This window comes from Struthio camelus, chromosome 13 (genome assembly GCF_040807025.1).
Source record: "Struthio camelus isolate bStrCam1 chromosome 13, bStrCam1.hap1, whole genome shotgun sequence".
Lineage (NCBI taxonomy): Eukaryota > Metazoa > Chordata > Aves > Struthioniformes > Struthionidae > Struthio > Struthio camelus.
Window position 1 is genome coordinate 11,515,375 of NC_090954.1, and position 26,421 is coordinate 11,541,795.

At 43.9% G+C, this 26,421-nt stretch overlaps 1 protein-coding gene across 8 annotated transcripts in view; it reads right to left on the reverse strand.

The window, feature by feature from the left end:
• Positions 1–26,421, reverse strand: part of SGCD (sarcoglycan delta) — a 361,056-nt gene that overhangs the window by 139,023 nt on the left and 195,612 nt on the right. For 7 of the 8 annotated variants that reach the window (XM_068959760.1, XM_068959758.1, XM_068959762.1 and 4 more), the window contains one exon: positions 8,695–8,880. In XM_068959760.1, the coding sequence (XP_068815861.1) occupies positions 8,695–8,880 (186 nt within the window). Of the gene's footprint in view, positions 1–8,694; positions 8,881–18,847; positions 18,921–26,421 lie in introns of those variants that run through there. The other variant, XM_068959763.1, reaches the window with a different exon arrangement.

A 26,421-nucleotide genomic window follows, 5' to 3' on the forward strand; every position in this document is an offset into this window, starting at 1 on the left:
GTTTGTGGGCAATAATTCTGATCACTGCTGAAACAGCTGGAAATGAGGCTCTAAGCCAGAGACCAAATGCTTAGCCTCACGCTACAAACTGCCCCAATCTCTGCTACTCTCCTTCACCATCTATTTTTGTCCCTCTGTTCTTGGAGGGACGAAACAAAGCTATAATGTATTTTTAATGCAGTAATGTATTTTCTTGCTGTGGAGATGCTCACGGGACTGGCTATTCAGGCTTGACAGCATGGCCCATGCAGCAGGTCTGGCGGATGATGTTAGGACCATATGCATACACCGAACCATGTATGAGGAGAGCGCTGTTACTGAATGTTTTGGACCTCATGGCTGAATTCTCCAGTGTCCGATGAGAAAATAGCACCAACAAAAGCTTTTCCTAGCATGGGGAACATTTATAATATCTCCCACTACTGACAGCTAGTAAGCACAACGCTCATGCAGCAGCTTCTTCCACGGCAGGGGGACTAGCAAGATTGCTTTCTTTAGCCTCTGAAACCCACAGAAACTAAATACGTTTGAGAAACTCCTGCCTCTTGGACGCATACTTCTGTTCAGCTAGCTTAAATGTGAACACTGGCTTAAAAAATGATCGAGAAGCAAGAGTTGGAAACCTGTACATTGAGAAAGAAATGTAAGCCTCGTTGCTTCAGGAAACCCAGGCAAAAACATTTGAGGGGAAAGGATCATCTGTCTTCGTAACCCCCTTCACAACACAGACCGTCTTGCACGACAGTCAAGGAATAAAACTGTGGAACAAAGAATTACCTAACTGACTGCAAAGTAGCATATCTAGGTTGGTTTAGAGGTACCGATGGAAGCCTTACTAGGATTTTGCTATTTATTTTGTTTTCATGACACACCTGTAAGCATATCTAACGCCATGGCAGGTCAATGGTTCTTATGTCCTGGCGTCCTGTACTGAGTAAAGACAGTGAGGTGAAAATACGGGGTCCTTTCATCAGTTTTTGGTAACAAGGAAGATGAAGGCCTTATGTGCTTATGTTGGCCAGGAAGATGTGCTATTCAGGTAATAAAAATGAGATATTATCAGAGACTGAGCTTTCAAAGGCAGAGCACTAGAAGAAACCAATGCATTCATAACTCAGCAAGTCATCAGGATGAAATGCCTTACAACAATGAAGAGATCAACCTTGTCGTAACAACACGCAGTATCCTATTAACACCATTTCATTCTAAGCTCCAAAGGAGTGAAGGCAAATGAGCACTATATGTCTCTTAAAAAAGATAAGTAATCCTGACTGCTTTTCATACAGAAAGCAATATAAAACTCTCTGGAAATGAAATTAAAATCTCTAAAAAGATTAAAAGAAAAAAATAACATTTTTCCCCCCTCAATCAACCAGGACGTAAATTAGAATTTAGTGTAAAAAGCTGCAAATAAAAACTTTTAGGGTGAGGATGATGTCTATGCCAAAATTCCTACCGAATTCCAGGGGATAAAGATTCCACCCATAGAAATCACTTAACAGTAGAGTCACTCATAGGCTTGCTGGTTTTGCCAGATCCCTGCAGGATCAACATCATTACATCTGGAGATGCAGTCCATGTGAATGAGGAACGACGGCAAATACACAGAGCTCCTGAGCCATGCAGGCAGTCTCAGAACAATTTCTTGTTTTATAAAAAGAGCAACATGGCTTAAGATGGAAAAGTGTACAAATTTGTAGGTGTGTGTGTGCGAGGGGGGTGAGAAAGGGAGACACTTTGCTCTTTCATCAGTGAGGATATAGCAGGATTAAATCTAACCAAAAATTTGTAGCTGATTTAACTAATTACAGTTGCACCACAAAGCAGAAGCTGAAGAGCAGACCAGATTTCTTTCCTACGTTGGCCTTACCATGATACCTAAAAAGACCCCAGAGAAATCCTGGAAAGGGAATATAAACTGCATAGTCATTTTATTCTGATGCAATTTTTAATAAAAAAATTAGAACAAACTATATTCATTTAAATCACGAAATCTTTACTTACGAAAAGAAGTCTGCCTATTAGGGAGATGAGCTTTCCTAACGCTAATCCATCTTTGCTGCTGTGTTATTACCCTACTGTTTTCCTGTAATTAAAATGTGGCAGGTAGTTTACACACAAGAGGGAGTAATTGCATTGAAAATAACTGTTTGTAACCATATTTTAAAAGCTCACTTTTCTTATCAACTTTTAATAAAGCAATCAAGATGATAATGGTATTTAGCATTTGCGCTACCTACAGCAGCATTTTGTCTCTCTAAATTGCTAACATTTCATTCAACAATACTAAATATACCCTTTCAGCTACGAAGGCAACCTGCAGCTAAAAAAGGAGAAATCTTAACAATTGCAGTCATTTGTTCCTGTTCCATTTAAATCACAAAAGGTGGCTGAAGTTCACCTAAAGGACCCAAACTTTCAAAGAACCCCGCTTCGTTCTGGAAGGAGAAAGCGGAGTTTGTGCATGCTGTAGCTGAACAACACCAGATCGCAGGTTGATGGGAGCCAGGAAGGCAACGCCGGGAAGGGAATATTCCCTTCCCTCCATGTCCTAAGGGATGTGGGAGGAGATGGGTCTGTGACTTCCCCCTGCCTGCTCATTTCTACATCGCATTTCTTCAAAGGGGTGCACACGGATGCCTCAGCACAGCAGGCACAGAGTTCACATGGACTTGCACGGACCTGGGAGCAGCACACGCTCTCGGCTCAGACGAAGGTGTTAACTTTGGCTTGAGGGGACTCCTGAATACCAGAGTTGCAGGATATTTTCCTTACAAAGACTTTTCTGGAGTTTTTGCTTTGGATGGTTTATAAGGCAGCTCTTCAGCCATTTCAAGCCTTGCAAGCTGATTTAAGGGAAAAATACTATTTATTATTACTTATAGTCAGATAGTACCTGCCAACATATAGGACTGCAAGCTGGCAAATGCAAACAGCCTCTGTCGCAGACAGCATAAACCTCCCCCCACCCAAACAGCCAACAGCGACAGAAACACCAGGGAAGGTCAAAGAAGATGCAAAGGGACCTCAGTGGTTTTATTAGCAGATCAGTAAGTGGACGTTTGCCATTTAAATACGGCCAACAGGCCACAATTCTCATCTCTCCTGTTTAGAGGTTTTTGTGCTATTGTAAGAGACTCCATAAAAAGGCACTAATGGATAATGCTGTCGAGGGCTAATGCTGCTGACAATACCAGGCACTGTACGCTAACTGTGTGGGAAGAGGTCAATGCACTACCATTGCCAGTTATGAGAGCCTTCTGAGCCGCGCACTGCTAAAATAAGCATATTCATTTCCTGTATGTTTATGTACACACACCTCTTGTTGCTATATTCAAAAATTAATACAACAGGAAGCTTTTCAAAATTGGTTTAAGCCAATAGCTCAAATAGAGATCTCCAGCCCCTCATAAACAAGTACTCTCCTGCATGAAAGCTGTGCATGCTCATACACACAGCCATGGGCAAGCCTGCTGTTAAAGAGCTACGTCACTGGACGTCAATAGAGGTGGACCAAAAAGAGGAAGGCCGTTAAGAGCACAAGTTCCAGCCTTGTAATTAGACAGACACATATGAGTCCTGGAGGGGCTGCCTTGGCCTCAGCCAAGCTCTGCACAGCTCAAGATTTGGCACCCGCATGGATGTGACTGCAGGATACAGCCTGAGCCAGCTCAGGGCCTGCAAAGCGAGTGGGTGAGTCACAGAGGCAGCCCACAGGTATGGGTGCTTTCTCCTCAAACCCAATACACACAAACCACATACTTTTACCAGGCTTGTCCAAAAACAGAATGAAATAGAGTTCCCTTTACCTATACATCATGAGAAAGTTCAGCGCTGGATGATGGTTTCTACCTCACTCAGGTTAAGCCACCTTCATGGTGCATTTGGATTTCAACCCCTAATTGGCGGCTTTGGTCCAGATTCATTCTGTGGTTTGGCTTAAAAATCAAAGTAAGGTTTAGAGGTAGCAACCTTCTTATTGCTTCCTGCAGTCCAACAGCAGTACAACTCTAATGTAAATGAACTGGATAAGATGGACCTGATTATCTGAACCAGCCAGATGGGGACAGGCAGATGATTTCTTGAGGTCCCCTCCAAGCCTGTTTTTCATGTAGCCTGTGTCTGATAAACCCGTTTCAAACAAACAGGATCAAATACTACACGAGGACTGAATGACTGCGCCAGAGAACAGACAGTAACCAACCAACCGACAATGACTGCACCAGAGAACAGATAGTAACCAACCAACCGGCCCCACCAGAACATGACACTGCTGTTTGAAAGGCCTTTGCAAAAAAGAATAGCCCCATGTAAATTTGTTTAAGATTTTAATGTTCATATTAAAGCAAAGCCTAAAATAAATTAGCAATGCCTTGCTTTTCAAAAGCCATGGATGGGAAGCTTATGCTTCGATTTTACAGGAGATTGTCCCCCTGAGCATGAGTCAAAAGGGAGTGCCAAGGGGAGGGAAAAGGGGTCAGGGCTTGATGCAGAAGAGAGTGCTGCAGTTCACAGTTCACAGATGCTGCATTTCTTAGAGATTTTTTTTTTCCCTGAGATTGTCTTGCTTCCTCTCCACCTCCCCTCTCGCACCCCATTATCAGCATTCAAAACACCTCTGAGTTTTCCTGAGCAGGTATGCTGTGTTCATTAAAATACAATGAGTACTTATTGGCCATAATGAGCCCTCATTAAATTCTGGTAAGTGCCAGGACTGTCCTGTTGAGCTAAGCAGATTCAGGTTCTTGGAGAAGAGCTCGCTCGGGGTGGGAAGATACTGGAAAAAATTTATTTTCCACAACAGAACTAAAAATTTTCTCCTCCTTTTTTGAATGGCTGCAGCCTGAGAACAGGCTGTCCCTCTGCTCTGCAAGCACGGGGCGGGGTAAGTCAGACGTGTGAAGCAGCAGCTGTAGGTTACTGACTACTTGAATCATTCTCCAACTCCAGAAAGCTTCTCAGGTTCTCTTATCAGAACGGGAACAAATTAAAGATTTTTCATAGTTGCATCTCCTCATTTCAGAATTTTCTACATTTGTTATTTAAAGATAAAAGTCTGACTCTAAAAATTCACTTATTGATGTGATTTTCTCAGCCTCAGGGAAAGGTGCAGGATGGATCACAGAGAAGAGATCCCAACCAGCTGGCGAGACTGCAGGGAAGAGCCCAAAGTCATGAGATGTACCGAGTCAGGCCCGCAAGATATATGTGCAGTTACGTGCTGCGTGTGGCAGGGCTTGACCAGGCAGAGGGCCACGTGACCTTAGCTCTACCTTAAGGCATACCTACACTACTTTGGGCACCAGCTGAGCTGTCTGTGCACAGCGACTGCAGGTTCTCGTGACTCTCTGGTGTGCAGAGCTGCTCTAGGGGCTTGGGCTTGTGATGCAGCTGGGGCAGCTATGCCATCAGATGTGCTACTCCTGACAGACTTCAGCAAAGTTGACAAAAAAAGCAGCCTCCTCAGGTGACTGCTCCCTGCAGGACCACACTCCAGCCACCACCAAGGAGCTGCGTTGTCTCTTCAGCCTGTTTGGTTGGGTCAACAGGTCTCAACACTGTTGAGTAAGTGGAGCCATAACTTTGAAGCTAAGAGTCTCTAACAAGTCTGTTAGGCTCCCATCAAGCCTAGCTGAACACTTCTCTCTCTGTGGGGTCTTACCAGTTCCAACCTGGAAAAAGCTGTTGCACTGTAAGAGTTGGTTGTTTTCTACTATACCAGCTTAGAGGAACCAACAACTTTCAGAAAACAGCCACCTGGAAAAGACAACAACTTCTACCAAAGGGTAACTCTAAGGCCTTCTCTGTGGTGCTCAGAGCTTACTCCAAAGCTGTGTGCTTCTCAAGGACCGACTGTGCTTAGGCAGATAAGTTCATCAGTTCCCTGCCACCAAAAACCAAGTAATTCCAACTCACTTAATAACAGATCTCCTCTGTCTCCTCTTTTGCCAGACATGACAAGAATGAGAAATCTCGCCTTGAGACAAGACAGTGTTGAACACAGTCTTCTGGGCTACTGCACACGTCTCCCTATTGTTCCACATTCAGTGGAGACAAGCAGATCACACAGCAGAGGAAGAAGGTCCACACCTGCCTTGAGACAACCTTTGATTTTATGAGAATCGATTTTCTTTGTGTTACGAGTCCAGGACCTGACACATGCAATGTGACTCTTCAGTATCACTCATCTCTAAATCAAGAGAAAATAAGAGGCGAAAAATGGCTTATCTTGGGCCAGAAACACTTTCAACACTCACAGCAGGTAGCAACTCTGGAAGGAGAGCAAAAGTAAAAATTAAAAGCCCTGTGTCAGCTGAAACACCTGATTGCCTCCTCTTAGTTGCTTTGCACCTTCCTCTAATCACCCCTGTGACACAGGCTGAGTAGTATATACATAGAGAGCTAATTTCACAGCAACAATCATGACAGTCTCCTTAAATCTGGGCGTGTCCTTTATAAACTAACACTCTTCAGATCTAGATGATGCTGTATACCAGGATAAGGATCACATTTTACATGCCCCGTTCTTATATTTATTTCTGACTGGCTGCATCAGGCAGGATGCATCCTGACTGGTATGGTCATATCCACAACCATAAAACAGTTCCCATTGCAGAATTCAGTATTAATGGTCAATGCTTTTATCACCAAAAGCTGTTCATCACCCACTAACATTAAAATATATGAATTAATCAAAAACATACACAGATATACTTTACCCTGGACTAATCTCCAGTGAGTCACTGAGGGTAAGTGACTATTTAAGGAAACTGAATCAGACAATAGCTATAAGATCAGCTCATCCCCGAGAAAGCCAGTGTATATCCTGGTGGGGAGGGGAGAGCTGCTGGAAGTGGGAGGTTTCTGTAACTATCCCTCAGAGATGACACTTCTGTAGATGGCCTGCAAAATGCAATGGATCAGGAGTAGGCTATGAGGGAAAAGGAGCAGAGAAGTTCAGCTGGCTTCCCAAACAGGTGTGTAGAGACTGACCTCCACCAAATAGCAGAAGGCATGGGACTGATATACTGAATTTATGTTATTCTGAAGAAACAGTTTAATTCCTGAAAAGTGAAAATCTGAAATCCTGTTATTTGGTGCTTGGGCTGATGAACATACCACTGCTGGTATGGGCAGGACAAGACCAGGTCTTCCAACATCTCAGAAATACAAAGTTTCAGCTATGAAACTAAACACAATACAGGCACAAGATACATATCAAAATAGCATCAACTTTACAAGAGCAAATAACTGGTCTGTTTAAGAATTAATTGCTCCAATTTGGCTCACTTTTTAGTTACCTATCTACAGGCAGGTTGTGGATTACTGCTTTATAACTGCTTGCTCCCTAAGCACACACACACTGCAATTTTCTGCACACCTCAACAGTATACTGGTTAGAAAAAATGAGCATTATATGTTCCCCTGACATAATATTTTGTCTACTGGATATAGTAAATCAGAGATTGTTTACTTGGCCTCCCATAACTCATTAATGACACAACATTGGACACAGCTGTTCAGGACTTCACAAATCCGAAGTAAAGAAAGAAATGGTGGGAGACTTCAAACATGCTACTTGCATCCGAGCCTGGTGGGAAAGTCCTTGAAACTGGTCTAAAGGAAATTAATCTTACAACACTCTCTCCTGAAGTAAATCCAGGATTAATGCCTCAAACTTAGCCTCTCCTGAAGACCCAAATGCTCCTAAAGTAGCTCCATATAACCACGGGGACAAGGATTTCTTTGAAAAAGGGAGCACCAGTCATTCCGTTTTCACTCCGCTTGGCCAAATAAGCTACTGGAAAACTGTGAGGTGCCCTATATAAAGGCTCACTAGCAGTGGAAGTGGGGTGTATCTATCTCATTCATTATGTCCTGACTTCTAGAGCAATGAGGGTGTAATTCACCTCTTAAAAAGGCAATTTAAGGTCTAGGCATCCCTTAATATCTTAAAAACAGTTTAGCTATAACTCAAATGATGCACAGAGCACTCTGGGCCCAAAAGGCACAGCCTGCCCCAGTGCAATCATCCTCCCATTACTGCTGACCAACATTTTCCAGTGGGCTTCACTGGTTCAAGCCCTGCAAGTTCGTCTCAGTCAGCAAGTAAGCTCTGCTTGCAGGGCTGATGCACGCAATCTGCGGCACACTGAATACAAGAATATGCTCCACCTAAATATCATACCCAGAAAGCCACCTCGGAAATTTTATTTTTCTTCATGAAGTTTCTGGAACTATGACGTCATGGTAACAATATCAACTTATCCTTAAGAAAAAGGCAAATCAAGTTTTTTGACTTCCCAGTCATGAAGAAAAGCAGAAATCATAAAAGAGAAAGTCTCAACCTCAACTCCATTCCCCATTAAAAATACCCTAATTCATTAATTCAAAAACATTTCATAATTAAAATTGGGGGGGGGATTTATATAAATATATGTATCAACTGGTAGTAGGAAGAATGTGATTTGTGATGCTGGAATTCCTCAGCTTGGCAGTACTACAGAGATCCCTGATAGCCATTCTTCAGCAGAAAAAGAGGATCATTGGGTAAATTTGTTCCTCCCCATTATAACTGCTATCCATGGTAACTAAAACACCCTGTTATTGCAGCTGTATCTGAATTTATGCTCAGAGGAATGCCCATCACCCTCCCCCATCTTCCCCACACCGTTCTGGGTAACCCTTACTTACAATTGTGAAGTTCATGACCTTCAGAATCCAGATGGTCATAGCAAGGTTCACCAGGATTAAAATCATTAGGAGCAGCACAAAGAAATAGAGGCATCTCTTCCTCCAGCCATAAATCCCCACTTTGTATACCTGGGGTCCTTCCGAGGTCTGCATGGTGCTCCTGTGTGGGTACTGTTCCTGAGGCATCTGAAACAATCACATAAGAATAACCACGTGTATTAAGCAGCAAGACAAATCCTACGATAAGAACTGCTAAGGGCTTGTGTCGATTCGTCTTAGAGGGTTTTTTGTTTTTTTTTAAATTTCAGAATTTACCAGCTGGGCAGTGTCTCTTTGTATATCGTGGCTCTGTATTATTTTTCTTGCTGCTCACTGTATACAACAACATACCATAAGCAAACACACACACACACACATATACATTTATAAATATATGTAAGCACACTGTCTAAACTGTCTAAAGGCATCCTATGGAGATTGCTCCCCAGTGACTCCCTTCTCTGCTCCAGGTTTTTGCAAAGCAGGCACTCCAGGGCCTCCGAGAATCCTAAGGGGAAATTTTTGCATGCGTTTGGTAAAAGAAGTTGAGTTCAGCAGTTTGTTTTGAAGATGCAATATTACTTCTCTGAGGCTTTAATTCCAAAAAAAAAAAAAAATCTCAAAAAAATCATTTCTTCCAGCCAATGAAAAAAAGCAAAGGGGAAATGTTTGTCTTTTTTTTTTTTTTCTCTCTCCCTAATCTTTCTTAGCCAAGAAAACATGAAGCATAAAGTTTTTTTAGCTGCCACATCCCTAACAAATAATCCCCCAAATATTTATGCTGATTTGACAAGGATGCTGACACCCTAGGCAGGCAGGTACAGCATGCTGCGACAGCACGTGGGGAACACCGAAGACAAACGCAAGGAAAGAGGGAAGGAAGGAAATCCGTCCTGGAGAAAAGCAGAAGCGCTGACACAACGTGGTAGCCTCCCCATGAGGACTTTGCCCATTCGATCCCTGTTTTCTGGAGGCACAGCCTGGCTATGTCCCTGCCACATGCCACGGACAGGCACACCAGTCCTGCACCCAATGCGCAGGGGATGACGTGCAGAGGCAAGACACGGAGAGCTCCGGGGGCTGCAGGCAACGGTTGCGTGCACACGGGCTTGTGTTTGTGTAGGTATTTTGTGCACCGTGAATTCACAGTCTTGCCCTCTGCACTCAGAAAGCCACTGGCTGATTGAAACATCTCCTTGCCAAAAGCTTCCTGATTTGTTTTGCAACAATTTCACCAGATTCTCCTAGGAATTTTTGTCCTATGTTTTCAGGCACACACAAACTGAGGTTGTCAAAACATCTCTAATAACAAGTAGATTGCTGAATGTTTTGCATTTAAGGCTCCAGAGAGATGAGAAGCCACTGAAAGCATTCTTGTGCTACTGATTCAATGCCACTGGCTTCTTCCTCCGAGTGTCTGGCCTCAGCCTTTGTATTCAATGACTTACAAAATTCACGTAACAGTATGAAACAAGGCAAGTTCCTCTCCGTGAGAGTGTGATCTGTGGGGCAGGAATAACACAATGATAGAAAGAAGACACTTATTAATAGCAGCTGTTGTTTGTTTGTTTACCATTAGTTTCAAGTTTTTGCTTACTTTTAGAGGAATTTGCTAGTAGCTTCATATTCCAGAGTTCAATAAAATACAGTATGTAGTATAGGTGGTGCTGCAGAGCCCCTTGGGGTCAACGCAAGGCAAGTTTCTCTCTGGCACAATTTTCATTTCAGTAGCGTTGTGCTAGGGATGAAGTTAGGGCTTTATCTGCATTGCTCCAACATCAAAGGCTTCTAGTGTAGCACAAGACTCAGGTAAGGCACATACGCGGGAAGGGCTGCCTGATGAATCAGTTACCTTTTTTACCTTTCCCTGCTCCAATATTTGCTGAGACCTGTGTTTTGTAATACCGATAAGCATTTTGGCATTCACAGCGTACAGAGTCAGCCACCCCTCTCTCTCCTCCTCCACTACCTCCCTCTGAGCTGAAACGCAGTCCCCAGTGCTAAACACACAAACTCAGGCACTACTGGGACGCAACAGGAGACCCTGGGGACCAGTGCAGCCGGCTGCCAGGCTGAGCTTGGCGTTGGGGAAGAAGGGGCTTCGCGTGCTCGTAAAACTGAAACTGGAACAACATGAGCTTCAGCCAGCCGTTGTGTGCCTCCACACTCACTTGTTTTTTTTCCAGTTTTCTCAGTTGGTCTAAAAAAAGGCTATTACATCCCCCCACAAACTATGCCTCATTTACAACCTCAGCCTATCCCAGCTAAAGATAATGCCGTGAAGATCGGCTATGCCAATTAGTAAAAATAGTCATACCCAGTCAGTAAAAGCCAACAGCTACACTGCAAATAAGTGTGTTCTTAATATGGGTCGTCTCCGCCAGTTTAGCTAACTTGCATTAAAAGTACAGGAAAGAAGAAAAGCACGTCTGCACCACGGAGCCGTTCCCACCAGCGAAAGCGAGCTCACCACGGATCACTTCTGCTTTTCAAACTAGGGAATCTCTACGCTGCAAGACAACCCAAACCCCAGGCAGACCCTTAGGTTATGCAAGGGCGAGCAATGCAAGTTGCTCACAACAGATCCAGCTTGGTCTTCATCGGTATTTTCACTCACAGTTGCTAAGTCATTAACTGTAAAGTGTGGAGGGTTTTGCAGCATGGAGCGCACTAGAGGAGCCAGGTCACTAACAGGTATACCTACTCAGAGGAAAACAGGCCTTTGCATGGCTACAGTCATTCTGATACTCTGCAAAGGGAAGTCTTAAACAACAGTAAATTACAGGGTTTCCACTTCCTGAGGGAAATTATAACAGCAACTACTGTACAGTCAAGGATTTTATTGCCTAATATTTTAACAGGGGATCCTGGAGAGCACATATTAAATGCAGCCTCTCCCTTGGAAAAGATGAACAATTTTATCTCTAAGCCTCTTGAATCATGAAGTAGGTTTGACCAATCAACAAACAATATGAAACACCCCATTCAAAATACATCCTTATTGCAAAACTTGTTTTTTTCTTTCACTTTCCCTCCTCACCTTTATTTATTTATTTATTTATTTATTGCTTGCAGCCGGAAGGATGGAGAAAATGGCATACCTAAGCGGGACAAAATTTTGCAGGCATCAAAAGATTTATATAGGAACAGTATATAACCACAAGAAGCAACTTGAATCCAAACAGCAGTCTCATTTTGAGAATTTCTCTGGTTCAGATAAAATATTTAGCTCAAAGCTGTCCTAACAGAGATAGAGCAATTAAAATACCACAACATGAATGGTGAACATGACCTATTAACCCAGCATAAATTTGTAACAAGAAAATAACATGGGATTCATAGATGGACTGTTTTCTCTCTCTCTCTATATGCTCACACAGCTACATCTAAAGCTATATATGATTTCTAGCTGGTATTTTCCTGCTGCCTTGTAAATACCAAAAGAAAATGCTCATGTCTATAGTTCTCTAGGAAGAGAAGACAGAATGATGGACGTAGAGCGCTGAGGTCTGTTAAACAAGAGAGTCGAATGAGAAGGTTTGTAAGGCAGCTTTATAAGAAACAAGCTGTATCTGCTATCAATAATCTACTCTGTGTGGGAGGGAAAAGCATTACATTTTGGCAATTTCTCCTGACTCAAATATTAGAAAGAAATAAGCAGCAAATTAGGCACCAGAAAATATTATTACTGTGAAAAAATGTCGAGTGGTTTCATTTGCAGCATACCCTCCTCTTCAATTATTGCAGAAAAGAAAGCTAAGCAAAGGACCAAGAGTTGCTATACTGGATTTTTTTTTTTTTTTTTTTTTGCTGGAACAGCCTTTTTTTATATTAGGAACATCCACACAATTTCATAACAGTGGTGAAAAAATAATACTGAAACAAAAATAGTAAAACAGTATAAATTTGAAAGAGATGCACTCGTTCAGTAAGTCAGATTTGAAAGTACCTGCCTTCCAAGATGAGGCTTAAATACACATGTGCACCTTATTGACTACCACTAGCACATTTACAAGCCCATTTATAACTGAAAAATGTATTGGTTGCATGGCAAATCTGAATTTAGCCACAGATAACACTACCATGACTATGAAAGTATAGCCTGGAACCCAAGTAATTCTCCAAGGAACTTGTGCTGCTACAAAAATGACTAATAAGTTTTTGCGCAATAGCTGTGCACAAAGTCCTTATACATAAACACTGCAAACAGGGCCTGATACAAAATCCAGTCCAGTCAGAAAAGCTTTCCATCTTTTCACTTCACCACACATTAAATCTGGTCCATAAAAAGAAAGATTTACTTGTGTTTTTTTTTTAAGACCACTAGAAGAGTCATACCCCCACATCCTCCGATCGACACAGCCTGCTCGCCGAGTATTTCTGGCAACAAAGCTTCACTACTTTCTTTTAGAAAACCTGAAACCAGTCTCAGCTGAAAGGTGTCACAAATCAAGATCGACACTGAGTTTCCAAAAATCACACCATACCCCACTAGTTACAGCAGGCTTTTATTACCTGCTTGCTTTCACCACATCCTCCTGCCCTGGCAAGAACAGTGCCGAGGTCCCGGCTCATGGGCAGAGGACATACATCCTGGAGCACCGATTTATCAAGCCAACGTATTTTTTATTCACAAGGACGGATGAACATGTCTCCCTTGCAGATATCACAGCTGTAACGTTTCTGTAGCCCCGCGTGAGCCAGTTCCCACGGCCCTGCTCCACGCTCAGCAAGTGAGCCGCCACTGCCGCCGCAGCCGCGCTTGTCCCTGCCCGCACTGGGCTGCATGCAGGAGCAGCCACTGAGGGTCTGAGCACAGCCAGCCACCGGCAGGGATTACCGGCCCCAGACAGCCCTCCTGCCGCCAGCATGTAGGAGGGGCAGAGCGGACAGACGGACGGATCTCGCTCTGCTTCCAAACAGAAACGGCCTTCGGGGGGCTGCATCTGTAGTGCAGGTGGGCGAAGGCAACAGTTTAGGGAAGGCAACATTTATTTCCACTAATTGACTTCCATAAATTTTATGCAGAAACCATGAGCCCTGAGCGAACCCTGTACTTACGGGGAGCAAAAGAGCCACTTGTCCATAATTAGCAGTTTGCATAACGCAAACATAGCTGAGCCCGAGGCTGGCGCTAGAAGCCCATGCCAGAGTATTCGCAGAAGCTCAGGTAGCTGCCTCGCTGCATGCCACCGAACGTGCAAGGCAGAGCAGCTGCCACCAAAAAACGAGGAGTACCCACCCATAGCTGGCCTGGAGCAGGGTGACAAGAGGTGGCCCGGGGCCTCAAACCTACGCCTTCCCTGTCAGCCTGCCCTGTGTGGCAGTGCTACTGACACCCTCTTCTCTTTCTCCCTTTGCTTTTTGAAAGATACCTTTTCCTTTGGGCTGAAATGAGAAAAAAAAGTTGCAGAGGTGCTCTCTGTGATATCACCGAGGTAATGTTTTTGCTAGTTCCAAATGCTCCGCAGATTCACGCTCTTTAATTTCTCTGACTCGAAAGTGTGTATTATCCACCAGGTCCAAAGGAACAGATATTTCTGGAGCATAACTGAGAACAAAATTTGGCATGAAGAGCAAGCCATCTATCAACACGTTCTGCCTTTCCACTCCCCATAAAACTCTCTCTCAAGGTTGACGCTTCCAGGCCTGTTAATCCACTAGCTTCATGAACCAGAAGTGATTTATGGAACCACACGTGGGTCAGACTACAACATGAGCCTCCATAAAAGGATCTGGCCCAGGAAAATGACTTCTGACCTGTGGCTTGGCCAGCAACGCCTGAGCAGTGGGGACTGGACAGAAGGATGAAATACTTGCTGAGGTAGTTAAATCTTACATCCCTTTTCTACAGCTTAAGCCATGAACTCAGACTCTTCTACTTTGGTGTCTGTGCCAGCGCATGCCCACTCCTCAGAGTGGGTGTTCCTAAAACTGAAATCGTTACTCTCTGCATGTCCACTGCCTTCTGTCAGCATTCCCCATCCCTCCGCGCAGGAAACAGCTCTCCTGCAAGCTGGGAAGGCCATCATTGCTCAGTGCTGTTTCCCAAGTGTCGTAAGCATGATACATGGCCAGTCAGATAAAAAAATGTTATTTTCTAATGGAATGTTTTCTTCTTTTCTGACTAGTTTCCATCACATGCAGTGTTTTCACAGATATCTAAGCTGCTTCCGGCAAGCGTAAGCACATCACCGAACTTTTCTCTGCATGGTCTATAAGCACACGTTCTGCTTAATCCACTAGGAAATACCTCTTCTTCCATATCCACCTCTGAAGTACCTTGAGGAAATTGGACTCACTCAGCACAGCCAGCTGGGGAGACCTTGGGGATTCCTATCCTGAGGAAGCATCTCTAATCCAGATCCCTCAATGCTCCAGGCTGTCCCCTGACTTCAGCATCTTGAGAGCTGCCCCCCCCTAACTCAAACATTGTGAGATCTCATGTAATTTTCTGAGAAGCTGTGGATGATAGCATTTCAACAAGAAAATTCCCTGATTATAAGGGCATTGCAAAAGCCTAAGTTTACAAACCAGTATCTTCGAGCAGATGGACTGAACAAAAAGCTCAGCATAGGACTTCCACTCTGCCAAGTCACTGTTCCGCATTCAAGGAGCGCTTACAGCAAGAACTCTAGTTTGCTAGAGCAAAATGAAACAATAGGTAGCTCCATCTCTGAATATTATCTCCTAAAACAAAAGTGGTATTTTATTCTAAGATGCTCTAAGAGCCTGTGGGCAATGTGATGTTACTATTGCCTCTCTTCTCTGGAGAAGAGAAACATGTTTGTTTTCTTATATCATTTCTGAGTGTTTCTTCTAACTTTTAGATGTCTTTCTTAATAAAGTTACCCTGTCTTGATATTTCTCTTTGCCAGAATTAAGGAGGAAGTTGAAATGAAAGTTAAGGAGGAAGAAAACATTTCTGCAGTGAGTTCTCTTAGGTATCAAACTAGTCTGCAAAAAATTTCTTTCATGAAATGCCCCACAATTTCTCGCAATATATTCACATTGCATGGAAATATCATACTGGATTTGCTGCATTCACACACGGGTTTCTTTGCACTACTCAGATGATGTGAAGCAATCATAAGCCTGTGTCCGTTTGTGCCAGGTTTATAAATGCTCTCTCCCACTGGAGTGTCTCAAAGCAGGATGAGCAAATATGAGAGCTAGACTAAAATACTGCGCAGCAGGTGTGACTAGAGGAGGCTGTGGTAGCAGCAAGAGGTATATAATCAGCGGAGCGTGAATCAGAACGCAAGCTCTGGAGGTGATACTTTTCAGACTTCTGCCCCTAAACTGCATTCCGTTGCCCCACCATATCAAAAGAAGAGACCATGGCTTGTGTGAATGTGCAAAAGAGGATCATAACATGGATTTGCATGGCTGTAATTCAACAGGCATGGCAAAAATGGAGAACTGTGGGCTTGAGCACATTCCAGCAGCCAGAGTGCAATCTCTACAGTCATCCTGGATCTACGCTAGCACAAGTTAAAACTCGTTCTGCTGCATATCCCTCTCCATCTTCCTTATATGTGCATACATTGAGCTTATCCACTTTATCACTTGCACAGATATACCTGGGTTCTAGTTTGTTCTTGGGCAGGACCAGGAGGAGGCATATACATATTAAGGTGTGTTTACAGCTCTCTTATCTATATGCTTGAAAAATCACGAGAATATCCAGTTTCACTTTAAATACATAACATACTCTGGCCACATATGCACATGCATGCACACACACTTCAGTCCTCGTGGTTACAAAGGAAAGCTTCAATATGGGAGCTGGCTGGAGCTGCTGAGATGACACCTCTGGCAGCAGGAGGCCCAGGAGCAGCTGTCAAGAGTCAGGGAAAAACGCCCTCACCTAGACCAAATCCAGCCAGAGCGCTGCAAAGGGACTCCCCTGCCATGCCTGCACTCGCGCTCACGAGTCCCGCCAGTCCCTCTTGGCGGCGTCCATCAGGGCTGGCACGTCAAACTGCCCTGCGCGCACAGTACCAGCTGCTGGGCAGTCTGGTCTTGCAGTGACCCATGTTGATCTCCAGTCTGGTGAGAAACCGGTGGTGCTCAGGTCATGCCAGGAACGCAAGGCAGGTGAACTCCTAGAGCCAGGTACAACAGCTGAGTCTTGGCTGCTGCTAAGACGGACATACTCCAGGCTGCTTGTCTCTCTGGGCCTTCAGCATTGATGATCAGACTTGAGAGCTGCGATGGTGCATGTTCTGAGGCAGGAACATGAAGTTGACTCTTCTCCCTCCCCCCAAAAGCATATAACTAGCAGCAAAAAAGATAAAAGGTCTGAGTGTCTAAATTAATGACTGCTGAAAGAAGCAATATAACTACAAGTGTGTAGGGTCAGACGGCAGCCTACAAAGGCTTGAGCAGTCCAGATCATTTGGAGTCCTTCATTTAACAGAGCATTTTCACTGTAGCTGCAATTCCTGCAAAAATAACTTTGAGCTTATCAAGCCTCTTCGTTTTCACCATACTTCTCTCTCTTCACAGCTCATCTCTGCCCTTCCTCTCATTCCCTTTACCCCCATCATCCCCTAAAACACTCCAATACATCCACTCCTCTGGAGAGGATGGGGAGGATGTCCTTCATGCGTTCCAAACCCACAAAGTCCTGACTTGTCCCAGTCCAACCTGTTTCAGCTCCCCAGCACTAATATTTCCAGTAAGGATCCAAACCACTGTGTCCAGCTAGGATTTCCTCACTGCCTAATCCTCATGGCATCCCCTAGAGCTACCTACAAGCACACTTCACCAGTAGTATCAGGAGAAGCTCTGGCCCTTCCCCGTAGTGGATCTGATCAATTTTGGTGGCCAACCTAACCTTGTCACTGAATGCTTTGGATCACCAAAAGGCATGACCATTTGAGTCCTGTACATGCGTTTTGCCAAGCACAGAAAAAGCAAACTGTGGGGTCTAGCTCCCACGAATTCAGCCAGAAACATTTAGCGCTGTCTCACTGTACAATTCATTATCCTTAATTCATTCCTCACCAAAAATAAAAATAAAAATAGATAAAAAGCATTTTCAATATATCAGATAACACTGCTGTGAAAATCTGAGGAAGAGACATTGGCAGAGGCAGGGAACTTTCTGAAGCTATGAGAGGCAGCCTCCTCCTGACACCTCCATCAGCCTTGACAAACACGCTGTACCCGAACTTCCAAACACCAGCCTGCCATATAAGGTGTTGATATCTCTGCAAAAGCAAGACAAGCTTTAATGCTGCAACGAAAAGGATGAGAGAGCACTGCCTAAATCTGGCAAGCTCCTAAAGGGAGAAGAGCTTTTTATCAGAAATGTTTCTTAAGTTATTTGGGGAAAGAAAAGCAAATCAGAAGAGAAGTTGCAGATAGAACAGCCACTAAATTAATGTTTTTCCTTCTAATCTACTCTACATGGTTCCTGACTGTGCTGTCTGCTGCAGTTTGCCAGTGCTTTATACAACACAGAAAAAATATGCAGAGAAATCACAAGGCAATGATTATTCCTGAGCTACTGCCTCTCTTAACAATTTAGCCATACCAGGTGGCAGGGATAGTTAGTAACAGCCAAATACCCCCCTAGACAAATACATTTTCAACCCATTAAACAACTACAGTGATACATATATATACAGAGAGAGAGAGAGAGAGAAAGAGCGTGTGTGTGTGTGTGTGTGTGTGTGTGTGTGTGTGTATAAATATATATATATATATATATATATATGTATTTATTACGACTGAAGAGTATTTTTCACAAAAATCTGTAAGTGACACATCGTGCAAAGCAAACCTTTCAGTGGCTTGAGGGTTGCATTCACACTTACTTCCAAAAATGAAAAAGTTGGGAATTATTCAGTTACCGTGCGTGCACACAGCCAGAGCCACAGTGCACGAGTTGCTTTGCCTGCAGAATTCCTATTGAACAAAAGTTAGCCAGAAACCACCACCCAGCCTCAAACTAGCCCAGTCCTGCAGCCAATATGCCACAGCAACGTATCCTCAACTTTTCTTCTCTAAACAGTGGTCTGCAAGCAAGGAGCCTCTTCTGCCCGAGCACAAAAGAAGAGCAAAGCAAACCGGCTGCGCCAAGAAAGAACCACCCAGCTCTTACCTCTCTTTCGGTGGCCAGAGGAAAAACAGGCAGCGGGGCGGTGTGCTGGAGGCGCCGGGGAAGACGCGGGGCTGCTTGCAGAGCAGCACGAGGCCTAGCCTGTGTTCATGAGCTGCCCCTGTCAGATTTTCCAGCAGCAGAACTGCAGCCAAGTCCCTGCCCATGCCTGAAGAATTTCCTGAACAGCATTCCCGTTCTTTTTCTAACTGCTTTGAAACCACACTGTCTGTACTTCAATAAGGCTTTGTCAGGCCAAGTTACAGCTACTGGTCTGGCTCCAGATAGCAATTGAAAACACATGTGTTCTGCATTAAAAGCCCCCTTCTCTACGCACACATTCATACACGTACAGCCCCCTCTGCACTGAGCCCAGCAGTCTGCATGTCTTGCATTTGCAGCTACAAAGCTAGCCATTTCTGTTTTATGTATATAACATATATATATAGAGAGAGAGAGAGAGGTAGGGATTTTCTTTGGCAAGAGGAAAAGGGGTGGGAGGGATCCCATTCCCACACACAGCACCTCAGCTCTGCCTCTTAACGCTTTGCTAGCGTCAGTGGTCACGGGTGCCTAGGTTAATGGTCAGCTCTGCCCAGCCCCAGCAGGCAAGGAAACACAGGAATTAAAATTTCAGTTCACCGCCACTCTCCTCTTACCTTTGCCTCTGTCTCTTCTAAAAATTGTGAGGAAAAGAAAGCATATTTTTAGCATCTCTAGACTCAGTTCAGCCCATCAGAACTGTATCCTAATCTTGACACATACTCCTGTATCTGCTTATACTAAAAATAATACCCCTATTTTGAGTACTTTCATCCCTCTCTGCTTTCCAGCTGTCCTAACCTTTAAAAATATTTTCAGCACCTTGCATCTCCTTTTAAAGAAAATTAACATTGCCTTGGTGCTGGCTTAAGGAAAAGAAATAGAAGATATAATGTTATACCTTTAATCAGAATGGGTCCCAGTTCTTAGTATCTGTAATCATTTCCAGATAACAGCCAGGTCAAGGCAACGAACATGCACTCTGTGGCTGGAGGTGCCCTGTTCCTGACACGTGCCTGCGAAGCAGAGCCGGAGTAGATGTGGAAAGGCACATGGATGTCCCCCTTATTCCACCACAGCTAAGTCCCACCAAAGATGAAACACAGCAGCAGAGTTGTCAAGGTAACAATACAGAAAAGAGACAGTTTAAAGAGAGAGAGTTGCATTTTTCCCCTCCTAACGTTCTTTTTCAAAACCACACACTCCACTTGTACCAGGTTATTCTGTGCTGTGATTTACTGAGGTGCCGAGTCCAGATGAAGTGTTTACAACAGACAAATGCAGCTGGGAATTGAAAATAATTGCGAGCCTTATGTATGGTCTGGTCCAGAGCTCATCGAAGGCAGCGGAAAGCCTGTTGCCTTTCATGGGCTTTGGATTAGGTCCACTGTGAGGACTCCTTTACCTAGCGGCAAGGGGAGATCTGCCTTTCACACCCTTGGGGTGAGATCTTCCAAAACCCGCGTGGGTGGCCCACGTGGCCGGCCAGCAGCACCTAATCCATCCAACTTGTTTTGAGAGCTACTACAGTAACCCTGTGAGGGGCCTTCAGCAGTGCCCTGTCCCAGTTCTAAAATGCCCATTTCCAACTCCTGCAAGCAGCCACTTGTCAGTCAACATCACCAAGGCACCCTGTCAACGTGCCTAGATTCGGACAGCCTAGACTAGCACCTTAACTTCACTGACTTCATTAGGAATATATGTGGAATAAGATGCTATTTTACAGAAGAAAAGAGAATGCGAAAGCTCCTGATCATCCCGTCTCAGTTTGCTAAACTGCAAGTCAAGCAAAAGGCATGCACGCAAGCCGCATAAATGTGACCACCGGTCACAGCATTTCAGTTCTGTTTGCACAGCTTGTAAAGATTCACTTTGCGCCAGAACAGGAACCGCAGTCTCTCGGATCCCAAATCAGGAGAGCTATCAATGCAACCAAAAGCAAGTCTCCTAAATTGGCTACAACTGCAATGACAATATCCTTTGGGTTGGCAGCCAGTAATAACTGAAACCACCAGCGCCTCAGACCTTTGGAGTCTCTTAGTATAAACAAACTGAAACAGAAAAACACGAACCGTAGATTCACATAATTAGATCTTCAGTCATAGGAGATGATCGGGCATCTGCAAAGCTGTTTGCAACACTATAGTAGCCCTTGCCTTCTGTTTTAAATTTCCCAGTGGTCCTTATTCAGCAAACCAGTGAAGTATGGTGACAGGCACTAACTTCAAGGGATCAGTGTGTGTTTTAAGTTAAGCACATCCTTCAGTGCTTTATGGGTCCATGATTTTTTATGACAGCCTGAGTCTGGCAGGACTAACAGCAGTCTGACCATTTACTGTGTGGAAGCTTGGTATTTTGAAATTATTCATAGTCCTTTCCACAAAATGGTAAATCAGTGGCTTTCAAATTTTCCTCCATGTGTGGACTCCTAAACCTTTGCCAAAAGTGGTGCATAGCCCTTTAACAATTTCACAGTGAGGGATGTCTATGTACCCGCACAAATCTCTCTTTTTCTGTCTTTTTTCACAGTTCCCTTGGGAATAGTCCACAGGCCTCCATACATCCGTGGGCCACAGGCTGGAAACTACTGCTGGAGATAACTTAATCCCTTATTAAAAATGTAAATGATCTCTTCTATGTGCCATACTTTCTAACTTCAGAATATTTCTATGAGTTAGGAGCATGCTGGCAGGTAGAGACATGGAGAGGTGACAGCATTAATACTGCAATTTTTCCACCGACATAATTAGTAGGCCAAGTCTATAAATATTTACACTAAATCTGTCAGGCATCACACCGACCTCACTGATAACTTAAGGGTGTCTTACTGTAAACTGCATTAATGTCTAACTATTTTGTCATCCAGTAACACAGAAAATGCGCCTTCAAGCTAAGCCATTTTGACTAGGTTGTTTTTATCTCTTTCTCATTTGGGTGCAGGGTTTAAAGATGCTCCAAGCATCAAGAACCGTTCTTTTTTTCTATTATTGAGCTATCACTTGCATTACTGCCATTGCTACCAAAAATATATGGACCTTGCAAACGTAAAACTTAAGCTGATGTCAACATAACTGTCTACATAACTGCTACTATATCTCAGTATTGGCAGGGTTATGAGGATTAAAAAAAAGGTTTTTTTTTTTTTTTTACTAAAGCTCTTTGGCAAGATAAAAACAAATTAACTCCCCAGAGCTTCAGCATCTTTGTAACTAGAGATTACAGTGGGTAGGGACTGCCATTTTGGGCAGCAAATCCACCTCAATGGATAAAGGAGCCTTCACACCAAGAAGTCCTTGAGCCCTATAGCTCCGGCGGTAACTACTCCATGTTTTGTTCAAAACACCGCATGCTGTTGTTCTCGCCACCCCTTTGTCCCCCTCGGGTTTTTCTCGGCAGCGGGAGGCTATTCCTCCCGCGGGGCCGGGGGCCTGGCAGAGCTGCCCTGCAGCCGCCGCTCCGAGGATGCCAGCTGGGCTCCTCCCGCACTGCCCCGGCGCCTCCAGAAATCAGAGATCCTAACCTCCTTATTTAGCCGCTCAGTATTGGTAATTTCAGTATCAGAAAGACCAAAGCCAGGCCTACAGGCTACCTGGGAACGGACCCAGTAATGCCAGTTCCTAACACTAGCAAAAAAGATTTGGAAACAGGAAATTTTCTTCTTCCCTACCATTTATACCTCATCTGTTTTTTGCCTCCCACAATCTTCGAGAAATAGTTGAAAATGATTGTTTAGTATTCATTACTGACTTAGCAATATACATAATTAATTCTGTTTAACTGATAATATCTATTTGCATACAAAAGAAAACTCATGGGATTTTCATGCTGTGCAGATTTCTAGCGGCTTGCTGAAACATTCCCAGACTCTTCCTAAGAAAATCATAGCAAAACAAATACATAGAAAGTATCTGCATGTCAGCCCAGGTGTGTGTGCACCTGGACTGGAGAATGAAGTCAAAATGAAAATTTTAATATCTGAATGAGATAATTAAGCAATCTCTTGCTTTAGCTTTTCCTCCAAATGACGTTTTTATTTCATTAATTCTTTTGAAATATGACAACAGAATAAGTATAAATGTTCAAACATTTTAAAACTCTAAATTGAAAGATATAATCCGCCTAAATATTATTTGTTGCTGTTTTTAAAATCTGTTGCAGCCTTGGACTCTCATAACAGATCTCTTGCATATGCATGTGTAAAGAGAGAAGGTGAGACTTTTAAGAGCTCTGCTTCCTAAATGCAGAGTCAAGGTAGCTAATGGGCTAGCAAGATAGCTATTTTGGGACAGGAACAGTAAGCAGGAGAAAAGAGGCTACGTATTGGCACTCCTGAGGGACTCTCCCAGCCCTCAGTGTGTGTTTGGACAGGATGGAGGGGACTGCAATTAGAAAGGGGGGGGGGGGAAGAAAAGGACCCCCACATCTGTTCAGCCAGTGGCAAAACTTAACCAAGAGGAATGGATCTTAGCACGCCCAGCAGGAGGAAGGAAGCTTCCTCAGAGGAAGAAAACCTTGCGCTTGTGCATGCACCAAGCTGTGAGGACTCTGTTACGACTGGTGCTCAGAGATCAACGTGCTCTGTGTGTGCAACAGTGAGCTGGAAGCAATCAGACCTTCGGAGTCTGCATCATCACCTACTGCTCTAGTTTCTTCAGATTGCAACATTCTAGTAAGAGATCATAAATCTAGGGCTGGTTATGAGATGTAAGATCTTCTAATTTCTTGAAACTGAACACGAAGAGAAGGACGAGGCCATAGAGCTAAGGCCTATGTGGCCCTGCTCTAGCAGACAGGGCATTCAAGGATACACTGAATTTTTGGCAAATGAGAAATTCCAGTGACAGCAGAGATGACCCTAAAGTGGAGTTCCTGCTTTATATGACCTGTACAGTGAACTGTTTAGAACTAGGAACTGAATTTTGCCCCTTCCACTCATCTAGAGTTAACAAAACAGCAATATCACAGCTAAAAGGGATCAGGAGAAACAAAATAACGGCAACACCACCACCAGTTCCCTGAGCATTCTGCAGGTCATCTGGAGAACGCTAAGTTGGGCAGCAGGCAGGGTCTCCTGTGCAAGGCTGATAAAACTGCAGAAGTACAGGTGAAGGGTTCAAGAAGTTGGAGGACTAAGGCCGAACTGCCTCTCCAGGCTTATCAGGCTGCTTGGTGCCTTCATAGCCGCTGCTTGGTGCCTGGAGTTTAGAGAAGATCCTTCTGCATCTCTGCTGCTGCTGCTGTGAGACAAGGATCGAGGTGGCCAAAAGCCATCAGGGATCTTTCCTTCCACATGCTCAGAGGGGCTCAAGAAAAGGAGGAGGGAGGACAGAAATTCAATTCAAGTATTTAACTTGCCACAATCACAGCAAGCTAATGCTCAGTGTTGTACGGGTTGATCTGAATCACCTGTATAGAGAGCAGCCTATTTCTGATGGCTATTTTGTCCGTAGGGTCCAAGATGTACCGACTCCCTGAGCTCATCTGCCGGTTCAGCTCACCTAAGCCGAAAGCTCTGTGCTCTGCTCTCATTTCCACAAAAGCCGCCGCAGCATTTACCCAGCCGGAGCTTAGTAATTATTCTGGTGATTTCAGCCATTTGCAGACTCTTCTCAGAAATAATTTAAGGCCAGTAGAGCTTGTTAATAGGTAAAATGGAAAGTGTTCCTTTTCATTTCTCTGGCAACATTACTGCAATTATCCTGAATCATTCTCAAACTACGTGGGCTGTAATTTCAAGGCAATATTACTATTACAGAGCCCTGTTCTTCCAGCCAGCATGTGTCATTCTCCCTATCCAGAAGTTATTTATCAATAATCAGAGCGGTCTTCATTTCCAAACGATAGAGCCTCTTCATTTGCAGCATGACAAGGAAACAGCATGAGTGTCACCGTGCAAAGGCACACAACTTCCCTGGTTTCTCCCTTTTCTGTGGGATTGGCATAACACAAGAAAGAAAGAAAAAAGTGAAGATTAATTTTATACAGATGTATGAGCAAATATTCAGTTGGCCAGACAAATAATTACAAATAATTACTCTTCTACTAAAGTCTTAATGGTATCCAAATGTATTATTCTTATCTGAGCAGCCTCAACCTGGGTTCATTCGGAAATCAGGTTCTAGGCGCAGAGCTGCTCTATAAGCTTCAGTTAGATACACGCCCCAATGAAAACAAATCTTCACCTTAGTCTGCAGTAAGTCCGGTTCTCGGGGGGGGGGGGGGGGGGGAGGTCCAGTTTCTCTGCCAGGTCTTCTATGATGTCTTTTTGAGTATGGATATGTCACGCTGCCCATATTTAATGCAGAGAGCAGTTGCTGGTCAAGTGGAGCTGTTTAGCAGTCTGTGCATATCACAGTCTTTTCCTTTCCACTCCCTATTTTTATTCCATCAGGAAAGCACCTCTGCTTGTTCTTTCACTCAGATATACTTTTGTTACATCAGAGAGCTTCTCACCACCTGATGCACCCCAATTTGGCTCTACAGAACAATTTCTGTAGGCAGCATATCTGTAGTTTTACAAAACAATTAGCAAGATTCTTGCAGGACGCTACCAAGGCAGACTGCCAGGCCACAAACAGCCCTGGACATCCCCATCTATTTTAATGAGCTGTGGCATGTCATTCTGCACACTAAGACTTTGATATGACAGCGCAAGCCTCCCAACATGAGCAGCAGTTACCTTGATGCAGAACACCTGATCCAAAGGAGAATGCTTCATGCTCTCTTCCCGCGACATCAGCCACTCAAACTTGAGATGCAGGTTCCTCCAGAACTCAAAGCAAGGAGATAGCAGTCCTAGCAACTGAATTATGATCAGGCTTTGGCCAAATTTTGCAAATTCTTTCTCTCTGCTTAAATCCTGCAAGAGGCGATAAGATACTTGCTGCTCATAAAGCAGTTCGTGACAGTACACAGATACTTGGAGATGTAATAGAGTGAAGAATTACTGTTCTTATAAATAAAAGCACACAGGCACATACACTCACATATTTTGAGTTTTAGCAGAGAATGAGGGGGGGGAAGGTTTAAAAAGGAAACTGATAGGAGCATTCAGCTAAATGGAGATTGTATGGAATGTATGGGCCAGAGGGAAGGGAAAAAAGGCGCAATGGCCTGAGAAATAAATGTATGTTTGCATATCAGTAATCGTGCCTGACCTTAATCACTGCCAAAGAATTCAACATGGTAGAGGCATAACTGCGGGGATATTTACTTCAAAGACCGTGAAAAGGCCACTGGGCAAAAATTCCAGGCTCAAGACTCATCTATGCAGATCTAGCACGTGGCCCCTCATGTCAGTAGCTCTATTTAAGTTATTGGCACAGTGCCGCAAAGGGTGAAATCATTTAACTGGGAAATCCCTTTCTCCATCACTTTAGTTACTACTTCTCAGTTTCTGAGAGGATTCCTTGCGCTTTCCTGCATCTGGCTGATTCCTTGGAGCCTGTGCTAAGGGGGTTTCCTGTGTGGTACAACAAATGTGATCGGATAAGGCTGTGAAGTCCAAGGAAGTTGATGAGACCATTTGCACTTGG